The 23,424-nt window shown below is 36.0% G+C and overlaps 1 protein-coding gene across 1 annotated transcript; it reads right to left on the bottom strand.

Moving 5' to 3' along the window:
• Positions 1-16,476: 16,476 nt before the first annotated feature.
• dclre1b (DNA cross-link repair 1B) lies at positions 16,477-22,637 on the bottom strand. Its single transcript, XM_024293341.2, has 4 exons — positions 22,105-22,637; positions 20,503-20,668; positions 20,227-20,409; positions 16,477-18,711 (listed from the first exon to the last, which is right to left on the bottom strand). The coding sequence occupies exons 1-4, from the start codon at positions 22,300-22,302 to the stop codon at positions 17,525-17,527; spliced, it is 1,734 nt and encodes a 577-aa protein (XP_024149109.1). The 5' UTR covers positions 22,303-22,637; the 3' UTR covers positions 16,477-17,524.
• Positions 22,638-23,424: the final 787 nt, after the last annotated feature.

Genomic DNA, 23,424 nt, shown 5'->3' with positions numbered 1-23,424 from the left:
TCCTCTGTGAGTCTGTCCAGACCTCTAAAGAGCAAACGTCAAGTTTTCCTCGAGTCTAAATAATAAATCACAAAAGAACAATGGTATCCACGCACACAAATAATCTAAAAAGGGCCAGCGTGTTCTACCAGTGAGGTAAGAAAACAGAAGACATCAGATGAATACATTTACAAACACATATGTGGAAGTTAAGGTAGTTTGTTTTTGCAGTTATTCTCATGTCTTGTTAGAATCTGTGCAGTTTTGTTTAGCCAGGAATGATTTTGTATTCACTTGAAGTCATTTATAAAAACCTTTATACTTGGAATAATTTTAAAATTGTGTCTCATTAGTGGTCTTAAAGTCCTAACATCTATAAAATATATTCTGATGACTTTTTTTTATATATAAAACAAGGTAATAGATCGTTTCATTTTTTCTTATCACAATGCAGTGTTATTACAGTAAAATTGATGATCTCTGTTTGTGGTTCTCTTACTCCCAGCAGACCAAATATTAATCCTCCAAAGATGGATTAAACTGTTAGTATTTTCTGTGATGAATGCACACAGGACAGAGCTCTGTGCCTGGGATTCAAAGCAGCTTCACACGTGATACCAAATGAACTAAATAAACCTTTAAAACTACAGTATGTGTTAATCAGTGACAGTTCACTTTGTTGAGTGACATCAGTCATCACCACTGTATTGCTACACACCAACTGGATTTTATTTTTTCTCCTCCATGAGCAGATCTTCAGTGAAGCTATTTTCATTCCCAGTCCCTGCTGGGTTGCATATTTTAGCTCTTTGCAAACAAACACACTTTTCCTGCTGCAACTTCTCAGTGCGTTAGGAGTCAATCTGAAGGCATGAGGCTGAATGTAAATATGTAGATGGTATGTAGTCACTGTTGTTAATCTATTTTTAAAACATTTTTTTGTCTGAGTATATGTGCCTTTTTTAATCTCTTTAGTCTCTTCAGAAATTTACTAAAAATCTTCAAGCTCTACAAAGTGAGGCTGTCCAGGGTGTATTCCACCTTTACCTAACAGAACATGGATAGGCTCCAGCAACCTCGTATTTATATCTATGTACAAATACATATCACTTTTGTCTTTCTTAAGCATTTTTTGTTTTATTTTGATGAATTAACATAAATACATTCCAGATCCAAACTTTCAAAGCTGAAAGGTGGAAAGTGAAAATTCTATGTAAGTGAACCAGTTATCAGTGGCTTTATACACCTTAAAGATAATTAGACACATTTTCTCGTGATTTATTCTGGGAAAATGCTTTGTTCTATAGACGGACGTACTACTATTAGCACTAGCAGTAAAAATAAACAAATAAAAATGATCATTTTAATGGAGAAGTTAGTCCACATTTTCTCACTCCCACGTTTCCAGGCTCAGAGGACAGAAAACTAGGACCTCTGGCTGTCACGGTGACAGGAACCAGCCCTTTAAAGCGCAGCTACATGTACATTCTTCCACACGGAAAGTCTGGAACAGGATTCCTTCAAATGTCATGTGCCACAGTTTTTCTCAAATGTGAAAAACAGAAACTCTGCTGTACAAGTGAAATATTTTTCAAGCATATGCCAACAATCCAACCGCTGGGGAGGTCTGACAGCCTTCACTGCAACACCATCCAGCCGCCTTCACTGGTGATCTGTTGACAGCCTCGCTGAGCCCATCTTCCCCTGGATTTCAAAAGTTCCACTTCTTATAGGTGAATAACTATTTTCTCACTGCACTCATCCATAAAGTCCTTAAAGCTACAAATATCATAATAAACATTGTTGTATCATGTTGTGTTGAAGAGGGATCACACGATTTAAAAAACTATTGATATTACATTTCATTGCAAGCTCCATAGTTTTCTTTTCAGTGTGCTTGAACTGTATCTTTTTCCTGCTGTCCTCTCTGAGCGCATTCTCCTAAGAGACGTGTTTTTCTCCCCTTAATTAGATGCTCTGCTTACAAATCAAGATGTCCACCTGGGGAGAAGCAGGCAGCCACTGGAGCCATAAATTACCAGCCAAAGAGAGCCGACGCCTCCCTTTCCCACCCACAGGCTGCTTGAACAATACCCACCAAATGGCAGCCAGGAAGAAAACGGTCAGCTAATGACATACAATTACATCCTGCTTGTGCGGAAATATAAAAATTTCCTTTATGCTTTGTGAATGCAAAAGCTCCGAGATGAGAGCTCTGCTCAGAAGTCAGCGCTCTGAAGTTACGCAGCCTCATGGAGCCAAAATAGTTGTTTGAAAAACCTTTGTGATCTGAAAAATTTAATAAAAAATAAAATAATAAAAAATACAGTTTCCCAAAGATCTATAAAGACGTGTTTTTAACTCTACAAAAGCCAGGATTGTAAAAATAACAAATTTTGCTTTTGCAAGGAAGTCATTGAAGTTATTTTTGATGCATTATAAAGTCTGTTACTAGCAGCAACCTGTTCCTTTTAGCCCTTTTTCTACCAAAAGAAGTCAAACTATGTTGTGTTCATTCAAAAAAGGCAAAAAGTAGTTTTAATACTAATGTTATTATATTAACATTATGACATCAATCTTTAGCAAGAAAGCTAAGTGAGAACTCAAGCTCAATAAGTAACATGGTACCTAAAAAAAAAAAAAAAATGACTTAGTACCTATATTTTTATTGTAGTTATTTAGAAGCTCTATACAAATAAACATTGGGGGAAAAAAGTCTTTAGTCCGCCACTAATTGCACAAAATCAGATGAGAGATGCAGCTAATGCGTTAACCATGAGAGAGAAACTGAAAGAAAAATCCACAGAATCCCATTTTATGATTTTTAAACAATTTATTTCTAATTTGTGGTAGAAAGTAAGTATTTAGTCACCTACAAACAAGCCAGATTTCTGTCTCTCATAGACCTGTAACTTCTTCTGTAAGAGGATCCTCTGCCCTCCACTCGTTACCTGTATTAATGACACCTGTCTGAACTCGTTATCTATATAAAATACACCTGTCCACAACCTCAAACAGTCACACTCCAAACTCCACTATGAACAAGACCTCATAGATCTCATAGAAAATCTTCGGAGGGAGTTGAAAGTTTGTGTTGCCCGGCGACAGCCCCAAAACATCACTGCTCTAGAGGAGATCTGCATGGGGGGATGGGCCAAATACCAGCAACAGTTTGTGAAAATCTTGTGAAGACCTAGAGAAAATGTTTGACTGCTGTCGTTGCCAACAAAGGGATTATAACCAAGTATTTTCCACTATCAGTTACTAATAAATTCTTTAAAAATCAGACAATGTGATTTTGTTGATTTTTTTAGATCATTTCATCTCATAGTAGACACATACCTATGATGAAAAATTTAGGTCTCTCATCTTTTTTTGCCCCACTGTATATGTCCATAGTCATAGGGGACAAATGCTGCAAATTAGCTCCTGCTACAAGCATGATGATATGGGCATGGGACTGCTGCTTTGCTGTATGTCTATGTTTTTATATCCGTTCCTACTAAATAAATAAATACAAATACAAATACAAATACGTGTAACTCATTTTGGTCTTCATTAAACAACCTCAAACTTAAACATTTACATTTTTTTTACTTCATCTGTAAAAGCATTTAACTACACATGATGGGAAGCAGTCAGTTTTTTTATCACATGTACTTGTTTTAGATCATTTTTGCATTCTTTTATTGTTATTTAATATTTTACCAGTTTAATGTGATCGCTTTAACTTCCATCCATTAATCTTTAATAATCCAATAATCTATAAGAATGCATTTAACCAATGTAAAACCCACATTGCATAGTTGAAAACTCACAAATTTTAATCGTGATTTTTGCAATAACTTCTGTTTTTAATAGATAACTACTCCCCGCTGTAATCAACAGTTCTTAAAGGGCCTATTGTGTGATTTTTATTTTTATTTTTTTCTTCTCTGAAGTCTTTGGAGGGATCTTTGCTTCTCTGTCTGTAATCATAGATGAAGGTGGACTACACTTCCAGTTCTGACCTGTAAACTCACAATAAGCGTGACTTTGTGTGTCTCAGCTCTGGAGGTGCCGTCCAATTAAAGCCTTGATGTTTTCCAGCAGCAAGGTCGGCTTCCTCTGAACAACGTCCATCAACCTTTGGGTCAACGGAAAATAATTAGCCATTTATTTTGAGATAAGGACTCAAAGGAATGGGATAGTTTAAACTCCCACCGTGCACTTGTTATCTCTCCTACCTTTTAAGCTTTCTTCTCTACAGTTGAGAATGAACTCCTCTCCTCTCGGGGCCACAGCACAGGTCTCAGTGAGCAGCGCCCACTCACCAACACAATTCGCTCTGTCCCCCTGTATTGGCAATAAATCATCATTAGGCTGCCCATAAAGAATGATATTATAAGAAGAAGTGAATTTGCTGGGCACTGAAATGCAGCCACAGTGGAGCAGTTTCCCATTACCGCCTCTACCAGATAAGGTGCTGAGAATTGGTTAGCTCGGGATAGCCGTCCACTCCCAAAATAATTGTGATGAATCAGCTTCGTTAGTAAGTTAGATTAAGTAAGAAGTAACAGAAACATGCTTATCGTTGTACCGGCTCATTAAAAAGACATTGTGAGTGTTTTTAACCCTGGAGGTGTACTATTTATTTTAATTATGAATGTAAATATGCAAAAAACAAAAATTCATAGTACTGAAAGCTTTTACAGAATAACAGCATTTACAGTTTGGGGTGTGTGTGCACTGAGGCTCTTAACCAAAGGAGGCTTATTTCCTGTTTGTTGCTTTCTGGAACAAAGCGTTCCTCATAAAAATTCATCCTCATTACACAGAAAAACAAAAATAAATTGAACCTGTCAGAGCTATTTTGGTGCTTTTATTTGAGTTGTTTATGCCTGTGAATAAAAAAAGCATGAAAAATGTAAATAATCCTGACCAAAATAAACAAATAAAAGGAAATGTAGTTATATTTTAACCTAATATTAACTATTTAAACTTTTTATAGAAGTAAATTATAGATTTAAAATGAAAATTGCTGATAAAAATTTCAGATTTAAATCATATGTCAGATTTTTCTTTATTTTCTGCTACAAAGCATACAAATCTTTAGATGTTTTTGACAATAAATCTGTTTTTGTCTTTCCTTTCTGAAGTTTAAGTTGATGGATCGATGAAAACTTGCACATCTGAGAGAATCAGTTGTATGTCATCTTTGTATTGTATCATATCACAAACAAACAGACAACAAACAGGCTTTGTTCTCTTTAAATCAAAATGTTGTTGCATCTCTGAGTGCTGCCAAAAGCAAACAGAATTATCTGTGTCATTTAGTAGTGAACTCAAAAGTGCTCTCAGTGCTCGCCTTGGCCGCGCTGTCATGTGGTAAAAGGTTTTGGAGCGTTTGGATGAATAAAGGCGCAGCAGGTTGGAGCTTCATGTTGGGTCGGCTTCACGTTTCTTTTTCATCCTTTATTTAAATTCTCTCCCCTTTAACCTTGAATGGGGAACCAAATGTAGAGTTTCAGCTAATCAAAATTGGCTCACAGATTTGTCAGATTTTGAAATTTTTTTGCATTTTTATTCAGCTTCATTCATTTAGGTCAGGCAGACAAAAGGCTGTGTTAGCTTGAATAAAGCTGATTTAAAAGATAGTATTAACTGAAAATTAAAAGTTAAACATATATTAAATGTGAATTAAATGTTAAAATGTAAAAGTTTGTTGTTAAATCTGAATTTGAAATCTAAATATACACTTTAAATGTAATTGCCTAATAATCTAATTGTTAAATCCTATTTGTAAATGAAAAAAATAATATTAATTCTAAAAGTGTATATGACTATTAAACCCAAATGGTAAATATAAATGTAAAAGTTAAAATGTATGACTAAAGTGTTTTGTAAAAAAGCTAAATATTAAATGTGTTTACAATTTATGGATTTAAAACTGAGTCATAAAAATGATTTTGGGGGGGGTATTTTAAATCAATTTTAAATAATCATCAATATATATTTAAATCATAAATATTGCATCTAAAACAAAATGTGAGAAATATTTAATTGTAAATGTATATGACAAACATCCATCCCTTTTCCTTACCGTTATATCCCCTTTGGGGTCACAGGGCTCCCGAAACTTGACCTGGTTACCTTTGAGGTAAGGTGGAGTACACCTTGGACAGGTTGCCAGTCTGTCATAGGGCTACACAATCGTTCCCACACACACGTAGAAACACTTACGAATGATCAATTAACCTAATAAAATAACCTCATGAATACAATTGTACATTTTAAATGTATTAATTTAACACCAGTGAAAATGGTCATTTTTAGATTTAATTTTAATTGTGAAGGTTGTATTAGATTTGGTATTTAGTATTTAACTTAAGCATTTACATTCCCATTTAGCTCTTAGATTTTTTTTTCTTTTATTTAAATAAATACACATAGATCTGATATTTTTCAAACATATTTTTGCCTTTAGATGCCTCACATTTTTTCATTAGGGTTTGTGTCTAATAATATTTATTTCATATGATCAGCAAACTTCAATTATCACATGTAACACATTTACTTGCAATAACTTTAATTGTTAAAAAATGTAGCACAAATGAAAAAATCTACTAAATCTGATTAATTATCAGTTAATTTTACTTATCTGACCTTTTACATTCAGTGTCCAGTATCGTGGAGCCATCTTTTAAGTCTAGCTAACTGAGGGATGAAGCTAACAGGTGTGGGGAAAAGAAGTGACTGAAAGAGAGAGGTAGTGGGAGAGAGAGCCTACAAATGTGAAGTAAAGGGGATTAGACGGAGCAGCAAGGAGGGAAAACAAGTGTAGCCAGGAGGTGAGAGTGGAGGAGTGGAGTAGGAGTGAGGATTAGAAGATGGAGCCGTAGTGAAGCAGGGCTCTATGAGTCATCCACCAGCAACTGGATCTGGGCCTGTGGAGGACAGACACTTCCTACAAAAGGATCAGGAGGGGCTTTCAGAAATGCTTGGGGTGGTTCAAAAGACACAATAAACAGGAAAAAGAAAAGAAGTCTACTCGGTTAAATTAAGGTATCCCTGACTGAGGATCTCCTAATATTATGGAATGTAAGTGAATGAATATACGATTCTCACCAGCTAGTGATGAAAGCTCGTAAGAAATCTCTTTTTAATGATAATATGAGCAGAAAAAAATCTGAGTTTCAGAAACGCAGCTACAACTCTGAAAATAATGAGTTTGGCAGCTTTCACATCTGCGCCCCAAATCCTTCTTTTCTGCCTTCTCCCCATTTAACAGAGCTGTTTTCTCATCCCTCGTACGCCTGCACATCCATGTGTATTTACAGTCTCAGAGGACACACAAACACATGCACACAAGGATATATATGTGTGTGTGCCCCTGCACTGAAAAACACTGGCAACAGAGACAGCGGTAGACTGGGAGCAAAAAGATAACAGTTTGTGCTGTTGTGTGGGTGTGACACAGCTGAGCTTCATCATTCTAACTCTCTACAGCACTCTGAAAAAGTGGGACTGAGAGAGTCTCTAAAAGTGTAGAAACCACAGCTTTATTGTTGTCTGTCCCCCAGCACTGACAGACCTGTGCTGCTCATCTGATGTCACCTGCGCCGAGCACCGAGACGCGTCTTGTCTCCCACACAGTTCTGCTTGAAAGGCGGTGCCTTTGAAAAGCCCCAGAAAAGCTGGCAGACTCAGCATTTTGAGACATTAAAAGTGGAACTGGAGAAAGAAATAAGGTTTTCTCTGAGTTCATAAGCCGTCCTTCTGCTCACTAGTTTGGCTTCCTGATGAGTCCTAACTCAAGTCCTGACTGTCCTCAGGTTTCCTGTCAAGTTGGTTCTTTAGTGTTACTTCCTTAATGTGAGGACAAGAAAATAACGGAATTAAAGCCCCTTTGGGATTTTATTGAATCTTTGAAAATATAGTAGTAATATTTTATGGGTACGGCGGAGTATTAGGACCACCATAAAACTAAAAATATAAATACATTTATGAGAATAAAGTCCTAGCTTTACAAGAATAAACTCATAATAATATGAGGAAAAAAAATTATGAGGGTAAACTTGTAGAATTATGTGTAAAAGAGTCAATACTTTACAAAAATAAAGTGATAATTTCAGAAGCTATAAAGTGAGAGTTTATTAGATTAGCCATACTTTTATGTGGCAAAAGTCTGTTTACAAATGAAGGGTTTTTATAGTGAATTATAGCATTTTATATGTGCATACTTTGCTATTAACACATTGATGTATGGAGAGAAAATAGACTCACTCTGATTTGTACGTGCGTAATTCTTGATTTGTGCATAACTTTGGATTTGTGTGCATGTATTCTTGATTTGTAACTCATATAATATGTTTTGTGCATAAGTAAAAAAAAAAAAAGACAAGTTAAAATTACAACAGCTTGAAACTAATTACACACAAAAATCTTTACAGAATACGCACAAATAATCTATCGTGAGACTCTTTTCACGTCTCACAAATTCGTCAGTGAGTGATGCGTTCAAGTACTACTAGAATGCTCGTTCATCATAGATTTCTTATCAGCCGTTTTAAATTTCGATTGAGAATAATATAAAATATTATATATAAATGTTAAATATTATATATAATATATATATAATATAAAACTTGACATTTTCCCACTTTCTTGAAAAGATATTTCCGATAGTTAATATTAACGCACAAATCCAAACTTATGCTCAAATCAAGAATTATGCAGGGACGAATCAAGAATACGCATGCACAGATCCTAATTTATGCACACATTAAGAATTACGCACGCACAAATCAGAGTAAGTCTATTTTCTCTCCATATTGAGTAGAAACCAGGCTGTTTCGAGGTCATAATCAGTACTTTTCTACTGAAAAAAAGCTACAAATGATCTTGCCGGCAGGAGCAGGAGCACGGACACTGACCCCTCATGACACAGATTTGGTGAAGATGACCACACAGGGCCCACCTTGGGGGATGTATCTGTGGACTCCATTTTACAGGGTATTGTTTGACATGGTGGCGATCCAGAGTACCAGTACTATGATGCAACTTTTTATCAAAAGGACTAGATTTCATTTTTTGGTCACCAATATTATGTTTTAGTATCAGAGACGTAGACGTAATTTTAATATTAAGGTAATTATAAATATGAATTCTTTTAGTGAGCGAACAATTGTGGAAAAAAAAGTAATTTCTGGGAATCAAAATAAAAGTTACTAATTAAACAAAAGAAGAAACTGGAAAAAGTGGGACTTTGCTGATTGGATGATGATGTTCGACTGTCATTTTAACCGAAAATATTTGACATAAAGCGATACTGGATATGCTCCGTACCTATAATTAAAAACGTTTATAATTAAAGCAGACATTGAAAATGCATTAAAAAACCCTCAAACATTCAAACACCATCATCCAATCAGTGATGTCCCATTGTACATTTTCCTGTTTTTCCTTAACATTTCTTTTTGATTTCTGAAAATTACTTTTGTTTCCAAATACATTTTATTTTTTTAGTATTGTGTTTTGATTTCTGGAAATTCGTTTTGATTTCTAAAACATGTTTTTTTTAATCATTTGTTTTGCTTTTTAATCCCGTTCCAATCTTTAATTTACTTTTGGATTGAATGATTTGCCCTTCAGGGCCACCGTACTTTAAGTCCCACTTACTGAAAGGCATGTAATATTTTTTTTTTCCCCAGAACAACTTGATAAATGAAAAAAGAAAAGATTAAAGTCACAATCTTCAAAAGCAGACATATGGTAAATAAAAAATGTTTGATTTAGCAAAATATCATTTTAGGCAGATATGTAATCAAGGTGTTTCATGAAATAATAGAAGGCCTTCAAATGTGATTGTTTGATGGTTTAAACGTGGAAAAGCATGTTTTTTATACAGCACTCAGAATAAATCAAGTAAAAAATGTCTCCTTGACGTGTCATCAATGTTCTCTCTAATTGGTACTTGACCCAAAACAAGAAGCAAATTCTTTGTCTGTCTGAGCCGAAGCTCCTTTGAAAAAACAAAACAGGTATAGTAACCAAAAGTGGCAAATCAGTCCACAGTCCTTCTAATGTAAAATATTTGACAACTACACAGCAAAAATATTCTAGCTGTGGGCAAAATTGGTTTGTGCTTAGACAAACCAAGCAGAGTCAACACAATCCCCTCCTAAAAACACGCTCAGCTCCATGAACCGTTGTCAACTCAAGGGTACATCAAGTTAAACATTCATGAAGCTTCTGTGCCTTTACCAACAGAAGGGAGTGAGCATTAAAGGCACATTAATCCCACTTTGACTGTGCTCTGCAGAACGTGCTGGAGTCTTGTTTTGCCAGGTTTAAAGACACCACAAGGTTAACTTGCTGATTCTCTAAAAATGGTTGCTTTCCTTCGAACCTCTAGGTGTAATGTTGTTAGATACTTTTAGTGTTTTTCTTCCAAAGCTTTTAAATAATAAATATAAAGAAAATTTGAAAACCTTGGTTTAATGTCTGAACTTGAACATTTCTGTTTGGGTTCATCCAAGATTCTGTATTTGAATGTAAAAAGAAAACAAATGTAAGTATGCCAAAAAATATTCAAAATTGACCTATTTCTTGATTTGAAGAGTTAAAAATGGCTTTTACTAAAAGATTACAAAAAACTAGTCTGGCTTTCACCTAATTTTTGTTTAATAAGAAGTCTACACCTTCTGAAGGAGTGAAATGAAGAGAGAAACTTTTATTTTGTAAAGTCTTTGCTTTGTCAGGAGCTTTGGAAATGAATTGGTCAAATCTGCAATCTGTAGAGGAGATGCTGGCTGTCTGTCTTAGACTTTGAATCATGTGTGGATTTAAACAGATTGTTGAAGGTGTCTTGGTAAAAAGAAATAGTTTTTTTGATAAAAAAAGTTAGTTTACATATCATAATAACGATAAAAACTTGAACTCAAAAGTCTTAATCTATATTTTTACATTTGTTCTTAAACTAATACCTGAAAAAAGTTGTAACTATTCCATTTAAGTCAAATTGACAGACAAAAAATGTATATATTTTTTTAAATTGGATTGTTATTCTTTATAACATTACTTACATTTACATTGAAATTACAGAATTTTAATGAAATATCAACTGAAACAAATACAAAACAGCTGAAAGAACCTTCATTGTACTTGTTTTTGGAAAAAAGCAGTTTTTAAGGCCCAATATGACCATTTTTTTGATCCAGCTATCTTGCAGCCCCTCATAATCCCAACATAGCATTTGGGGTGAAACAAATTTGATGAACAATATTGAATGTATCCAGCCGAACAGTTTGAGCCAGATTCCAGCTTGGACAAGGAAAGCGTAGACATACATGGATCTATTTGTCTAGAAGTGTTTGTATCAGTGCAGTTAGTGCTGTAGGTCCTACATCACATCTACAAGCTTTTTCCGACTAATTTTTTTTTCATCTCCAATTCACTACAATTTGAATAAATAAATACTCAAAATTGCAGTTTTAAGATTAATTTTTTTCAATTATATGTCCTGAATCATGAGAAAAATGCCATAACATATTAAAAACACAATTTTCATCAGAGTAGCTCTTTTAAAAGTTCCAAGAAAATTTAGAAAAGCTCTTAAATTAAAAAAAAAAAAAGCAAAATGTTTTTGAATTTACATAAAATGCAGTCTTAGACAAACTTCTGGTGAGGAAATAAAGGGAAAGATTGTAAGAGGATAGTAAAAAAAAATTAAAAGTGGTGTGTGTAAAGATAGAAATAGACTATAGAGTGTAAGAGTACAGCTCCTTTCATTGCTGGAGGAGAGGCTGGAGCACTTAAGAGCTGGTTTGAAGAAAGTAAAGACGAGGCTTTTATTTAGCTCGCTAGAGTTCTGTCTTCCATCTGTGGCACACGGAGTTCAGGACCCTCACTGTGCTTTTCCTGAGCCCTGCATTTATTCAAATAATACTGTGATATATCTAACGCAAAAAAGACACAGTAAAAATTTGATTTGAAGCAAGAGTTTAGTGGCTTTTCGAGGTTACAGAATGCTCTGAGCTCAGTGACTCTTGGTAAGAGGGCTTGGCCTTGCAGGTGGTATAGTGTCCTCATGATTTCCACTTTGAAGTAATGACGTGTGTGAGGAATCCATTATTTTAGGGCTAGTAACCTGCTGGGCTGTTGTAGGGCTTTGTGACACTTCATTTACTTTCATTTCCTGCCTGAACTTTTTCATCTTTTTCATTGTACTACAGTGAACTGCCTTACATGACAACAAAAAGGGGCATTTTTGAGCAAGATATGCAGGAATTCTACAGAAAATCTATTGAAGACCATCAAATCCATATCATACCTCAACCCAACCCGCAAGATTGTCCCAATCACTGGAAGCTAGGATAGCAAATGGCTGTAATATGATCCCACTATCAACGCACAAAGGCAATCCATCCATGTGTTCTTGTCCACAAACATAATTTTCTCAGAGCCCCACAGAGCAGATTACATCCTCATGAAGCCAGGGAAGATGGAAAATCTCTAACTTGATAACTTCTGCTGTGTATTGGAGTCCTGTGGCACTCCAATGACAGGAGCAAATCCAGTAAGATCAACAACAACAAAAACCCTTCCCTGCCTGTGGCTTTCATAATGTCAGAAAACAGGAAAAACAGGCCTGAAAGCATCTGGACACTTGAAACTCTCTATTCTCCTCTTCAAAAATGTGTATTATATAAAGATAATAATGCTTTATGATCCACAATAAGTTTTGAAAATGTAATAAATTGAATGTTTTTGGATTATTAATGCAGTGTAGTTTTGGTTCAGTCAATTACATATGCTTTAAAAGTGAGCTTTCATCACATATTTAAATCTATATGTCAGTTCGGAGCTTCTGTTATGAAGCAATCCATTCATTCTTTATGAACACAGAAGGAACTGATGAGACTCCTGCTGGCAGCTCATGACAACCTATTGGTGCCACAACATACTGAGGCCACTGAACGCCACCCACAGATGACTTATTAAAACATTTTACGAAAGTGCAAACTAATGGATGCCTCTCGATCCGTTCAAAATTTAATTTCAGTAGATTTGGATTTGTTGTTAATTGTTTTGTCTCTTTTAGGAAGTCTTGAGCGTACAACATAATCCAAAGGTTCTATGAAGTTCTGGTCCATCACGCCCTTTTGTAGGACTTTCAAGAGAAGAATGAGATTTTCCGTCTTTGTAGAAAAAAAATCCTGAAAAAATAAAGTACTACAGGTTATGCAGACCTGCAGGAGTCACCCCATTACAGCAGGAGTTTGCTGGCAAACAACAGAGTCTGAATAAGAGAAGCACTTAATTAGGTCAGAGCTTGGTCTCATTTCTAAAAGTACAAAGGGAGGGGTCCTTTTGAGACTCACCATGTTTCTGCATGACTTTTGTGTTAATTTATATATATATATTTACACATTTAAGAAGAAAAACAAGGACTCCTGTTCAAATACACAGTTTTCAGCTTCAGAGTGACATAAAATAATTGAATTGTAAAAAAACAAAAATCCAATTGAATGAAAGGGGCAACAAGCGAGTTTTTTCATTGAACTACTGCCATCTTGGGGAAAAAAACAGCACTGCAGCTGATCAGACTTACATGAAGCCAATTTCTAATTTGTTATATTTGAGTGTTTGGATCCATTTATCGATACATCATATCCACAACATGGAGTTTTAAGGAACTAATAAAAAGTCCTAACTAAGACTTTCTTTAAAATAAGGACACATAGAGTGTATTACATGTATAGAAAAGCTGCATAGAGTAGAAGTCCTAAACAATACTTTATCTACTCTATAATATGGAGCTTTTTATACATGTTTGTGTCCTTAGTGGTTAAGAAATACTTTTATTTTTAGGAGTTCTTAAAAACTCAACATAGAAGTGTAAGCAGCTCCAAGCATTGAACATAATGGTTGAGGAACTCCTGTCTCCACATTTGGTTCACTTCCTCTAATGTCTGTCCAGTTCATAACTTAAAACAAAACTAGTACTAAAATAATTATTAGAAAAGCAGTTTAGTTTCAAATACAATACAATGGCACACCTGGTTGGCTCATAGTGTATTACAGGACTCCAGTTAAAATATATATATATATATTTGCAAAGTAAGAAGCTCTTAGCTTTGGTTTGCTCAGCTGCTGGACAGAACAAAGAAGAAGAAACTGAAAATCTTCTGCTTTAAACATATTTCAGATAAAATATTTCTTGGTAAACTGTAATGCAAACTCTTTTTTTTATTTTTTAATAAAGTTTGTAAAAAATATGTCAACGATTTGTTATATATTTTGTAGCAAACACATATTCTTTTAGCCCCTTCATGCCATACGACACTGTTTTACCATGTACTATTACATCCAGAACATTCATTTAGCATCACCTTAAAGAGAAAAAAACACTGAAAAATATTCCTTTAATTGGAAATAAAGTTTGGCATTAAGTGGTAAATATGTCAAAAGTCCAACCCCCAGAAAGTTGTCAAAATCTAAAATTTCAAAAAGTGACATACTGGCTGCTAGTCCTGGAAGTATAAAGAACATCCTACCTATATAATGTTTCAGTAGGATGTGGTAACAGTGCTACAGGGTCAAACTCCACTATTCTTTATCATTTATTTTTCATTTACTCTCCATGCCTCTGTTTTGTGCAGTATGATACAAGTGTCATCCCAATTTTGGAACAAGCACCCACCAAACAGGCCTGTGAGTCTATTTTGATTCTGAAGTTTATGAACTCAAATAACCTTTCTGCTGTTCTTTCCTTTCAAGTCGATGGTTTTAGTTTTTTAGGCTCTGTGAACTTTTTTTTTATTTATGAAACTGTCTGGCGCTTTAGCTTTTGAACGTTCTCATTTGGTCTTCCAGCTTTTTTAAGCAGGCCCTTCAGCTCTTGGATGGCAGATTCTTTCTGGGCAGAAGCTAAAAGTTTTAGGCTCAGATGGTGATTTTGATTCTGGACCATTTTACTGTTGTATTCTCTTAACTAAAAAATGTCTGTTTTTGAAGGCCTCTTGGGCTTTTTTAAAGCTCTAATCAAATTTTGACAGTTTTCCGCTTCTTTTTTTCTGTTGTTTCAGCATATTCTGTTTATCTTTAAGCTGTTTGAGCTGATCTTTCAGCCTGACAGGCAGAGTCTGACATTTATCTATAACTGGTTTTCATGTTGAAGTTCTTGAATTTTATACAAATTTGATTATCAAATAAAAAAGGACTTTTTAGGGAACTTTTTCTAAGACAAATAGCCACTTTTTTGTCCACTGTACAATAACCAATTGTAGGGATGATAAAATGCACAGAAACATCTTCAGATTTGCTTTGTTCACTTGGACGTTCCCTATCTGTATCTTTATGCAAAATAGTTGGAATGATCAAAGACAATCTAACTGTAAAAAAAGAATAGTCTTCAAATCATTTGTCAGAGGAAGCTTTTGGCACAATTTCAATAAGAAAGATCAACCTCCCTTACAGGTACGTTGGGTTGTTGCGTCACTCATTCTGCATTTTAGATGGTTCGTGGTTCTCCTGCACCCTGTTCTCTACCTGAAGCGATGCTTTGGAATAGTCTGGCATTTATACAACTATGGTCCAACACGTACGACGTCGCCAGTCCAGCCTAATAATCAAAGATCGTGGACTTAATTCATAAACATTTTTCTGTGACACCAGTATTACTTTACTTGTATTCCTGTTATCTCCCCTTATTGAAATCAAGTTGCTGGTGGCAAGTTGACAGTGAAAAGTCTCCAGAGGGAATTCTGCTCTTTAACAGTGTAGTTGAATGTTTCTCCAGTCATAAATAAAGACTTTAACTAACGTTCACTTCAAAGCAAAAACTCCTCCAGTTGTGTTGAATGGGTTTGATGAAAGATTACAAACTAATGAATGAAGAGGGAATGAATGAAAAAAAAAAGATAAAAAAAACGCATATTACTATCATCTCTCTGAGCAGAAAATGAAAATGTTTAAATTCCACTCCAGTCATCTTTTGACCTATTTTCAAAGCGTTTCCAGTGTTTTTTTTTAATCATACTTATGCCGTTTTTAGCCTAAATAAGAAAAACTGTCATTTTATAGGATGTGGGTGGGACTTTTAGCACGGAGTAAGCCTGCACCAACTTCCCATCATCCCTTTGTTAAGCTTACAGACCCTCACAGCTCAAAGCTAATGATATCAATGCAGTAAAAGTGGCGAGCAGTATTGGAGCTATCTAGCCGTACAGTTTTGATCCTGATGTCAGCGCAGTCGAAGAAAACAAAGACGTACATGGATCTATTTGTCTGCAAGTGGAGCGGTGCGGGGAGCTTGTGGCCAGTAGCACCTGTGTCATCAAGCTTTTTTCAACGGCATTATTTCATCTGCTCAGAAATGCACTTTTAAGCTTAATTTTCTTTATATACGTTCAGAAAAGTGCGCCAAGAGCAAGTTAAAACACCAGAAACAGGATTGTCTTTAAAAGTACCTGGAAATAAACCTTAACAGAAGGAATTCACAAAAATGTAATGTAGAAGGTTGAATGTAACTCCAGCTTTATTCTGCGGGCTTCAGTGGCACTGACATTTTAAACTGACTTTCTACACATAATTCTGGTTGGAACAGTTGCGTTCTTACAACTAAAGAGCAAATTTGAATAAAAATCAAAAGGTGCCATTATGTTGTAAAGCGCGTAAAAAGTTGAATGTTATATACCTCCACCCCTCTAGTTCACATCTTTAGTACAAAATATGTGCAAGGTTAACAGAATGAAATCCTATAACACTTAAACAATTGTAGAAACATCTTTATCAGGCAACAATATGATCAAAACCCTAATACTTAACAACTTTTAAAGGGATTACCATAAAATAATAGTAAACCTTTAGTGTTAATAATTAAACAAAAGCTACAACATGGCTAAGTTAAAGGCAATACCTCAGTAAGTAGTACAGTAACACATGTAGGTGTGCACAACACTGTTCTAGCTTCAAATGAAATAAAAATGTAAGTGCAAAGAAAAAAAAAACACTTTTATAGGTTATAATTTAGACAGAATGGCTTTACAACCAACAAACACTAAACAAACATAAATAAAGCTTTTATTTTTAATGTTACAAACAGCAAGACAACAGAAAAGATGGTTTTAAGATTGAAACAACAAAAAGTAGAAAACTGAGATTTGACAAATATTTATCTGCATCCTGCAGGTCAAACTTAATATGAGAACAACAGAAGAGAGGAGTTGGAATTTGACCGACATTCTGGTTAAGCTGTGCATGTAAGTCCACACATACCAGAGGGAAGCTGCATTCAAGTTCCTTCATTACTCCTTAAAATATCTCAACTCTGCTCATTATTATGACAGTTTTTTTTTTTTTTTTGCAACAAACTCTCAAATTTCTTCTTAATTATTCAACACAAAATCTCTCTGTCCAGCATGTTTTATAGCCAGAATCAGAATAAAGGTGCAACTCAAGCAAAAATAAATCCATTTTAGTGAAAAGAAAGTTTTAAGGTGCACTTTTTCAACTCAAAAAGGCTCTAAACAGAAGGCCAGAGAAACGTTCACAGTATTTGTTAGAGATCCTCGTCTTCTGAAAGTTTCACAGGCGAGAAGGAGAACATCTTGATGAAGTTTTGGGACAAGAGGCCCGTGTGCTTCAGGTCTTTCTCTGTGAAGGGGAGACACTCCAGCAGCCTGTTTTCTAGCTTCTCTATCTGCTTACGCAACCCTGTGGAGGAGCTGGACGAAGTGCAGGAGACACTCTCAGGACTGCTGGGAAACAAAGATGGTGAGTGCGTCTGATCATTCCCACTGTGCGAGTTATCCCCATCTGACAGTGCTGGGCTCCTCTGAACAGCTTTATGAGCTCTTTTGTTGTTGAAGGCTTTAGATTTGGCTTTAAATTGAGGTCTGGTGATGGCGAGAGGCTTCAAGAAGGCCTTGGTGCTGGCAGAAATCTCCGTTTGAGTGAATTTACTGAGAGGCACAAACTCTGCCATCATGGCTTCAGACACTGTGTGAACAACACTGAGGTTCCATGAATCTTCAGCTCCATCACTGCTTTTGTCAGGAGTGAGTTTTATGCTCGGATCGAACAAGACGCAGTCAGAGCCTCTTTCGCTGCTTTCAAAGTCCATTTCTTCTTCAGAGCCAGTCTTCTCCAAGCTATCTGCCTCCCAAGTGTCGTGACGAGCCTGCTTGGATCCCTTCAGCGGAGAATCGAAGACCACTCCTTTGGGAATAAGAGCTCTGCAGTGTGTGCGGCGAAGGCCGGCGTTCGCTGAAGAGCTGAGCGCTCTCTCGGGCTGTCTTAGCATGTAGTGCCGCACTGATTCGGGGATGAATATTTCACAACACTTTTTGTGTGGCACTAGTGCCATCAGACTCCCAGGTAGATAATTTCTTACAATGGGTATGAGGGACAACGGCTTAAGCGTGGAGACAAAATCCACCACCTCCTGGTAGGAGGAGTGGTCCGAATAAGGAACTACGTGGACATTGGGAAGGTAGGAGATGATAGGTCTGCTGGTGGGCAAAATGACCAAAGTGGACTGTTCGCTGTTCCAGTCGTGCAACGCTGCAGAGGTGATCTCGGACTGATCCACAACTCTGAGACGGCCGTCTCCTTGCTTAGTGGTAAAGACGTCTTGCAGCTCCAGAACTTTGAGGGTTTCCATTCTCTCATAACTCACCTCAACCCAGGTATGAAACTCTTTGGCAAGCTCCACAAGAAGGGACTCCTTACCCAGAGAGTACAGACCTACAAAAAGAAGAGAACAATTGGAGCTGGAGGACGGCAGTAGGTTTGTCCTCTTTTACATTTTGTTTTATTCAATTTGAAGAGAAAATGGTTTGTAATGAAGCATTAGGATCACCCGATGGTTAATGTGTGGATTTAGTGGAAGAGAGAGCACACTAAGGTGCAGATATATATTGTTTAGAAAGATCTCTTCCTACTGTGGAAACTAAACGATGCATCAAGTGAACACAGTGTGGAAGAATTAAATACAAAATCATGGCGGAAGCAAAAAGCTGCCACTTTATTATACATAAAACAAAAACATAGTAATGGGGTTTGTATATTTATATTTTGCATATAGTATATTTTGCACAATATTAACTTTAAAATGGTGTATGTTGCATTTGGCATCTATCCATACCTGATTACAAGCCCACCCCAAAGACGATCACGTTTTTTGTGTATTTTTACATTTTTTTTGTTGCTTTTTCTCATGAAAGATGAAGAAAATTAAACATTTTAAAACATTACTTAGTTGGTGATCCAATTTAACTAACAAATCAAGCTCAATGATTCATAAATGTAATCACGATTCTCACTTTTTAATATGATATGTTTGTAAAGTTGATTTATGTTTGACTTTTTACTGGAAATTAAAATGATATGTATTAAATAGAGGTGTAACGGATCACAACACTCACTCGGATCGTGTCACGGTTTTAGGGTCACGGTTCGGATCATTTATCAGATCAGTGAAAACAAAAACAAAAAACAACAGGATAAAAGCATAAAATTATTTTTTTTAAAACGTATATTGGATAAAACATGAATAAAGTACTTCAAAGCATAAATATACACACACATCACATTAAAACATTTGTTCATTGAGGCCTATTTATGAATGCAAAACGTGCTAAAACATGTAGTATCTGATAAAGTTTACGTCTTGAGACCAGATCTACAAAAACTGAGAGAAAAGAACGTTTGAAAATGGTTCAAGAAATTGTTTTTTTGCCTAAAAATTGTATATTTATACTAAAAAACCACTGAGAATGCTTTAAAATAGATCAAAACTTGATTGGTAAGGATCTTTGAGCAATATTAGTTTCATTTTTTTATGTTTTTAATGAATGTTTTTTTTTTGTTTCTATTTTTACCTTTGTGTTTCAAAGCAAAAACCTAAACTACTTGTTTAAGTTATTAATGTGTTAATCAAAATACATTATTTCCTTGTTACATTAGACATAGTGGAATATTTTGCTTTTGCTTTCTGCCAAATTTCAGCAAACAAAATCAGAAGTTTCCAACTGGATGCTTTTATAAGTATTTTGATAATTTTAAACATTTCTCCCCCAAAAACATTAGACTTGTGTTGTTTACAGCTTTAAACTAGCATAAATAAGAAGAAAATATTAAAGGGTTATAATAAGCAGAGCTCTCTGGTGCACATTTCTGTTCACTTTCTTCTTGCAATTATTTTGGTTGGACAGCTGAGTAAAAAATATATATAAATACGTTTGGTTTGCATGACCTCACCTATCACAACATTGTGGTCAGGATGTCTGCGGATGATCTCCTTGATTTCTTCAGTTGCTTTCTGCCTGGTAGGCAGCGTGCGGTTGGGGTCACAGTTGGTATCGTCCAGATACAGAACGTCTATAGTGGTGTGGTTCATCAAACAAGGCTCACGAAGCATCGAGGGTGAATATCTGAAATCACCTGAAATGGAGGATAACCGGGGTGAAGGTTAGTCTTCTTAGTATTGCATTAAACCTCAATAATGACTGAAGAATCTGGAGCAGCGCGGCTGACCTGTGTACAGGATTGAGCCGAAGTAACCCTGAAACAGAAACATGACGGACCCCGGACAGTGGTTAGCATCGATCAGGGTGACTGTTAGCCTCTCCTTGCCTATGTCGTCCAATGGGAGCAAATACGGTTCACCGATCTCCAGAGGATGAATCCACTGCTCTTTGACCTGAGCACAGAAATAAACAAAAACATATTTATTCAAACAATTATAGAAAATACTTCAATATTTTTGTTCTTTGTATTTCTTTACACTCCTTGATGCCTCTGAAAGCATTGGAGATTGGACAAATTAAGGGACAAATTGGAGACAAATTAAATCAAAATGTTTTTGCATTAATATGATCTAAATTAACAGTAAAAATTATAGTTTTATTTCAATTAACCTTTATTTTACCAGGAAATCCCATTGAGATTAGATCTCTTTTCACGGGAGACCTGAGCTAGCTTATGCACTTCAATGTTTTAGGTGACTTTTTTTTAAATAATATTAAGCTACAAAGTTTTTAATTGTTTCATACAATTTTTTGGACATGATCATGTGTATTTTGAAGCTTGTGTTTTGCACGTTTTGCCAATTTAAATGTTTAAAGTACAAAATAATATTAGGGGTGCCATAAAAGAAACACAAATACAAATATGAGGGGAAAAAAAGTCAAGATTTTCATTAAAATAGTCATTCAATTATTCAGAAAGTCAACATTTTATAAGATACAAATTCATGATTTAAAAAGTCGTAATTTCTCAAAGAAACAGTCATGATCTCTTGAAATTAAAATTATAATTTTGGGGAAGTAAAGTTGGGCATTTACAAATAAAGTAAAGCAGTTTCAGCTAGATTCTTGATCAGCGTTATGTTCATTCGATTTCTCTGAATTGTCTGCAACATGAATTAAAAAGTTAGTGTTCAATAGTGTTTGATGTAACCCATTGAATAATAAACATAAAAACATGACTTTTTTTCTTTAAAATTGCAACTTTTTGTAAGCATAAATCAGTGATTTTATTCTCATAAATGTCTTTTTATGTAAATATGTATTTTTTTCTCAAAGTGGATGTAAAGCACACATCTTAACCATCATTAGCTTTAACTATTCGTAACTAAACATAAAGTTTTGGTCTTACGGACCCAAATATAACAAAAGTGTATTTTGTGTTACCGAGCGCTCATAAATTTGTTCAACTTTACCACACTTTGACTTCATATAATATAAATTAACGACCAATCGACTATTAAATTAGTCGACTAATCGTGGAAGCTCTAGTCATAATGCAATCGTTTTACTAAATTAAATATTGTCGTTTGATAAATCTTTGGATGCTGGGATCATGAAAACGTTGTTGAGTAAATCTTGTTGCCTAATTCAGGATCTCTACAGGTAAATTTAGGACATTTTAGTCACCCTTCTAATTATTTTTCACCTTTTTTGCTTTCTTATAAACGTTAACATGGCAGAATAGTATTTTTTATTATTTATTCTGTTCCATTTCATTTTCCAGGTTGTATTTGTTGTTTTATTGAAATGAAAAAGCATCTTAAAGCAGGCGTTTCTCATCCTCGGAGGTTCCAGGCCGCCTTTGCTTCTCCACCTCACTGCTCCTCACCTTCAGCTTGATCCGCAGCAGCTTGGCGGTGACCGGGGAGCAGTAGATGGGCCGGCCGCTCCAGGTGGAGGTCAGACCCACCGTGTGGTCCGAGTGCATGTGGGACAGGAAGAACAGCCGCGCGCTCGGACATTTCCGCACGTGCCAGAAGTCTACGGCCAGAGGAGTGTGAGGTATGACCTTCCCGTTGGAGGACATCTCCCATGCTTTCAGTGCTGCTGGTTCTGTTTAGCAGATGTTTAGAATGAAAGCGAAATCCCCAGAGATCGGTGTTGTAGAGTCAAACCGGGGGGACAAAGGATCGGGTCGAGCTTGCTAACGCTCCTGCTGTTTACGCGGCTGGAAAGCTGATCCGCATTGTTCCCCGTCAGAGCGAGGCTGTCGATCCGAGCTGGAGGCGTCCTCCACGGCCTGGCAGCTGGAAAGTAACGGAGTTAGCTTACCGCGCCATTTCTGTTTTCAATTTAGCCTACAACGCCTCTTCCCCAACTCGCTTCTTCTTCTTCTGTGGTATTTCACCTTCCACTTTTGCGCCTTTTTGTCGTGCACCCCCACAGCTGTGGTGGAGATTATTATTAAAATGATTATTATTGCAACATTGCTTCCCACTTTAACTATATGTTTATCTTTTGTGAAAACGTCCACGGTGGTCTTTTGATCATGATTATGCAGTTTAAAAAAAAAACAATCTTTTTCAAGACAAAGTTTCTGCAGAAATTGCAGGGATGATCATTAGTCTCTTGGTTGTGGGTGGGCTGTTGGTAGGAAGTATCCCTACTTCGATATCCCAGCATGTCTTTGTTTACACTCTTCTAGCTTACAGCCCTCACAACCCCAAGCTAGCATTAGCAAAAAAAACAACAAAAACAGCAAGCGATATCAGAGCCATGCAACCACAACGTACAGTTTTTTTTAGCAGATGCTAACTCAAATGAGGAAAAATAAAACTTTGATACATTGATTTGTCTGTGGATGCATTAGAATTGGAGCTGAGCATGGAGACTTTGGCCTGCCCATGGCGGACACAAACCTGAGCTTCTTCAAACCGAAGGTTTTTATCTGCTCCCAATCAGCTCACACTCCATAACAATTTGAATAAAGAAGCACTAGAAATACCGTTTTAATCTTATCATAGCCAGGGGTCTCCAAACTTTTTTCTTGTAAAAGGCCCGGTCCCACAGGATTTGACGGCCATATCACAGGTAAAAAATTTGGAAAATCTGCCACATGCATTTAGACGCACTAACTTTATGCATGTTCGTGGAATAGCAGTGATGTGGACACGTCCGCTCTACTACCACTCCACTGCCAGAGCACTGC

Source organism: Oryzias melastigma, linkage group LG7, assembly GCF_002922805.2.
Source record: "Oryzias melastigma strain HK-1 linkage group LG7, ASM292280v2, whole genome shotgun sequence".
NCBI lineage: Eukaryota > Metazoa > Chordata > Actinopteri > Beloniformes > Adrianichthyidae > Oryzias > Oryzias melastigma.
The sequence above is the reverse complement of the archived record's forward strand: the minus strand, read 5'-3'. Positions and strand labels throughout refer to the sequence as shown.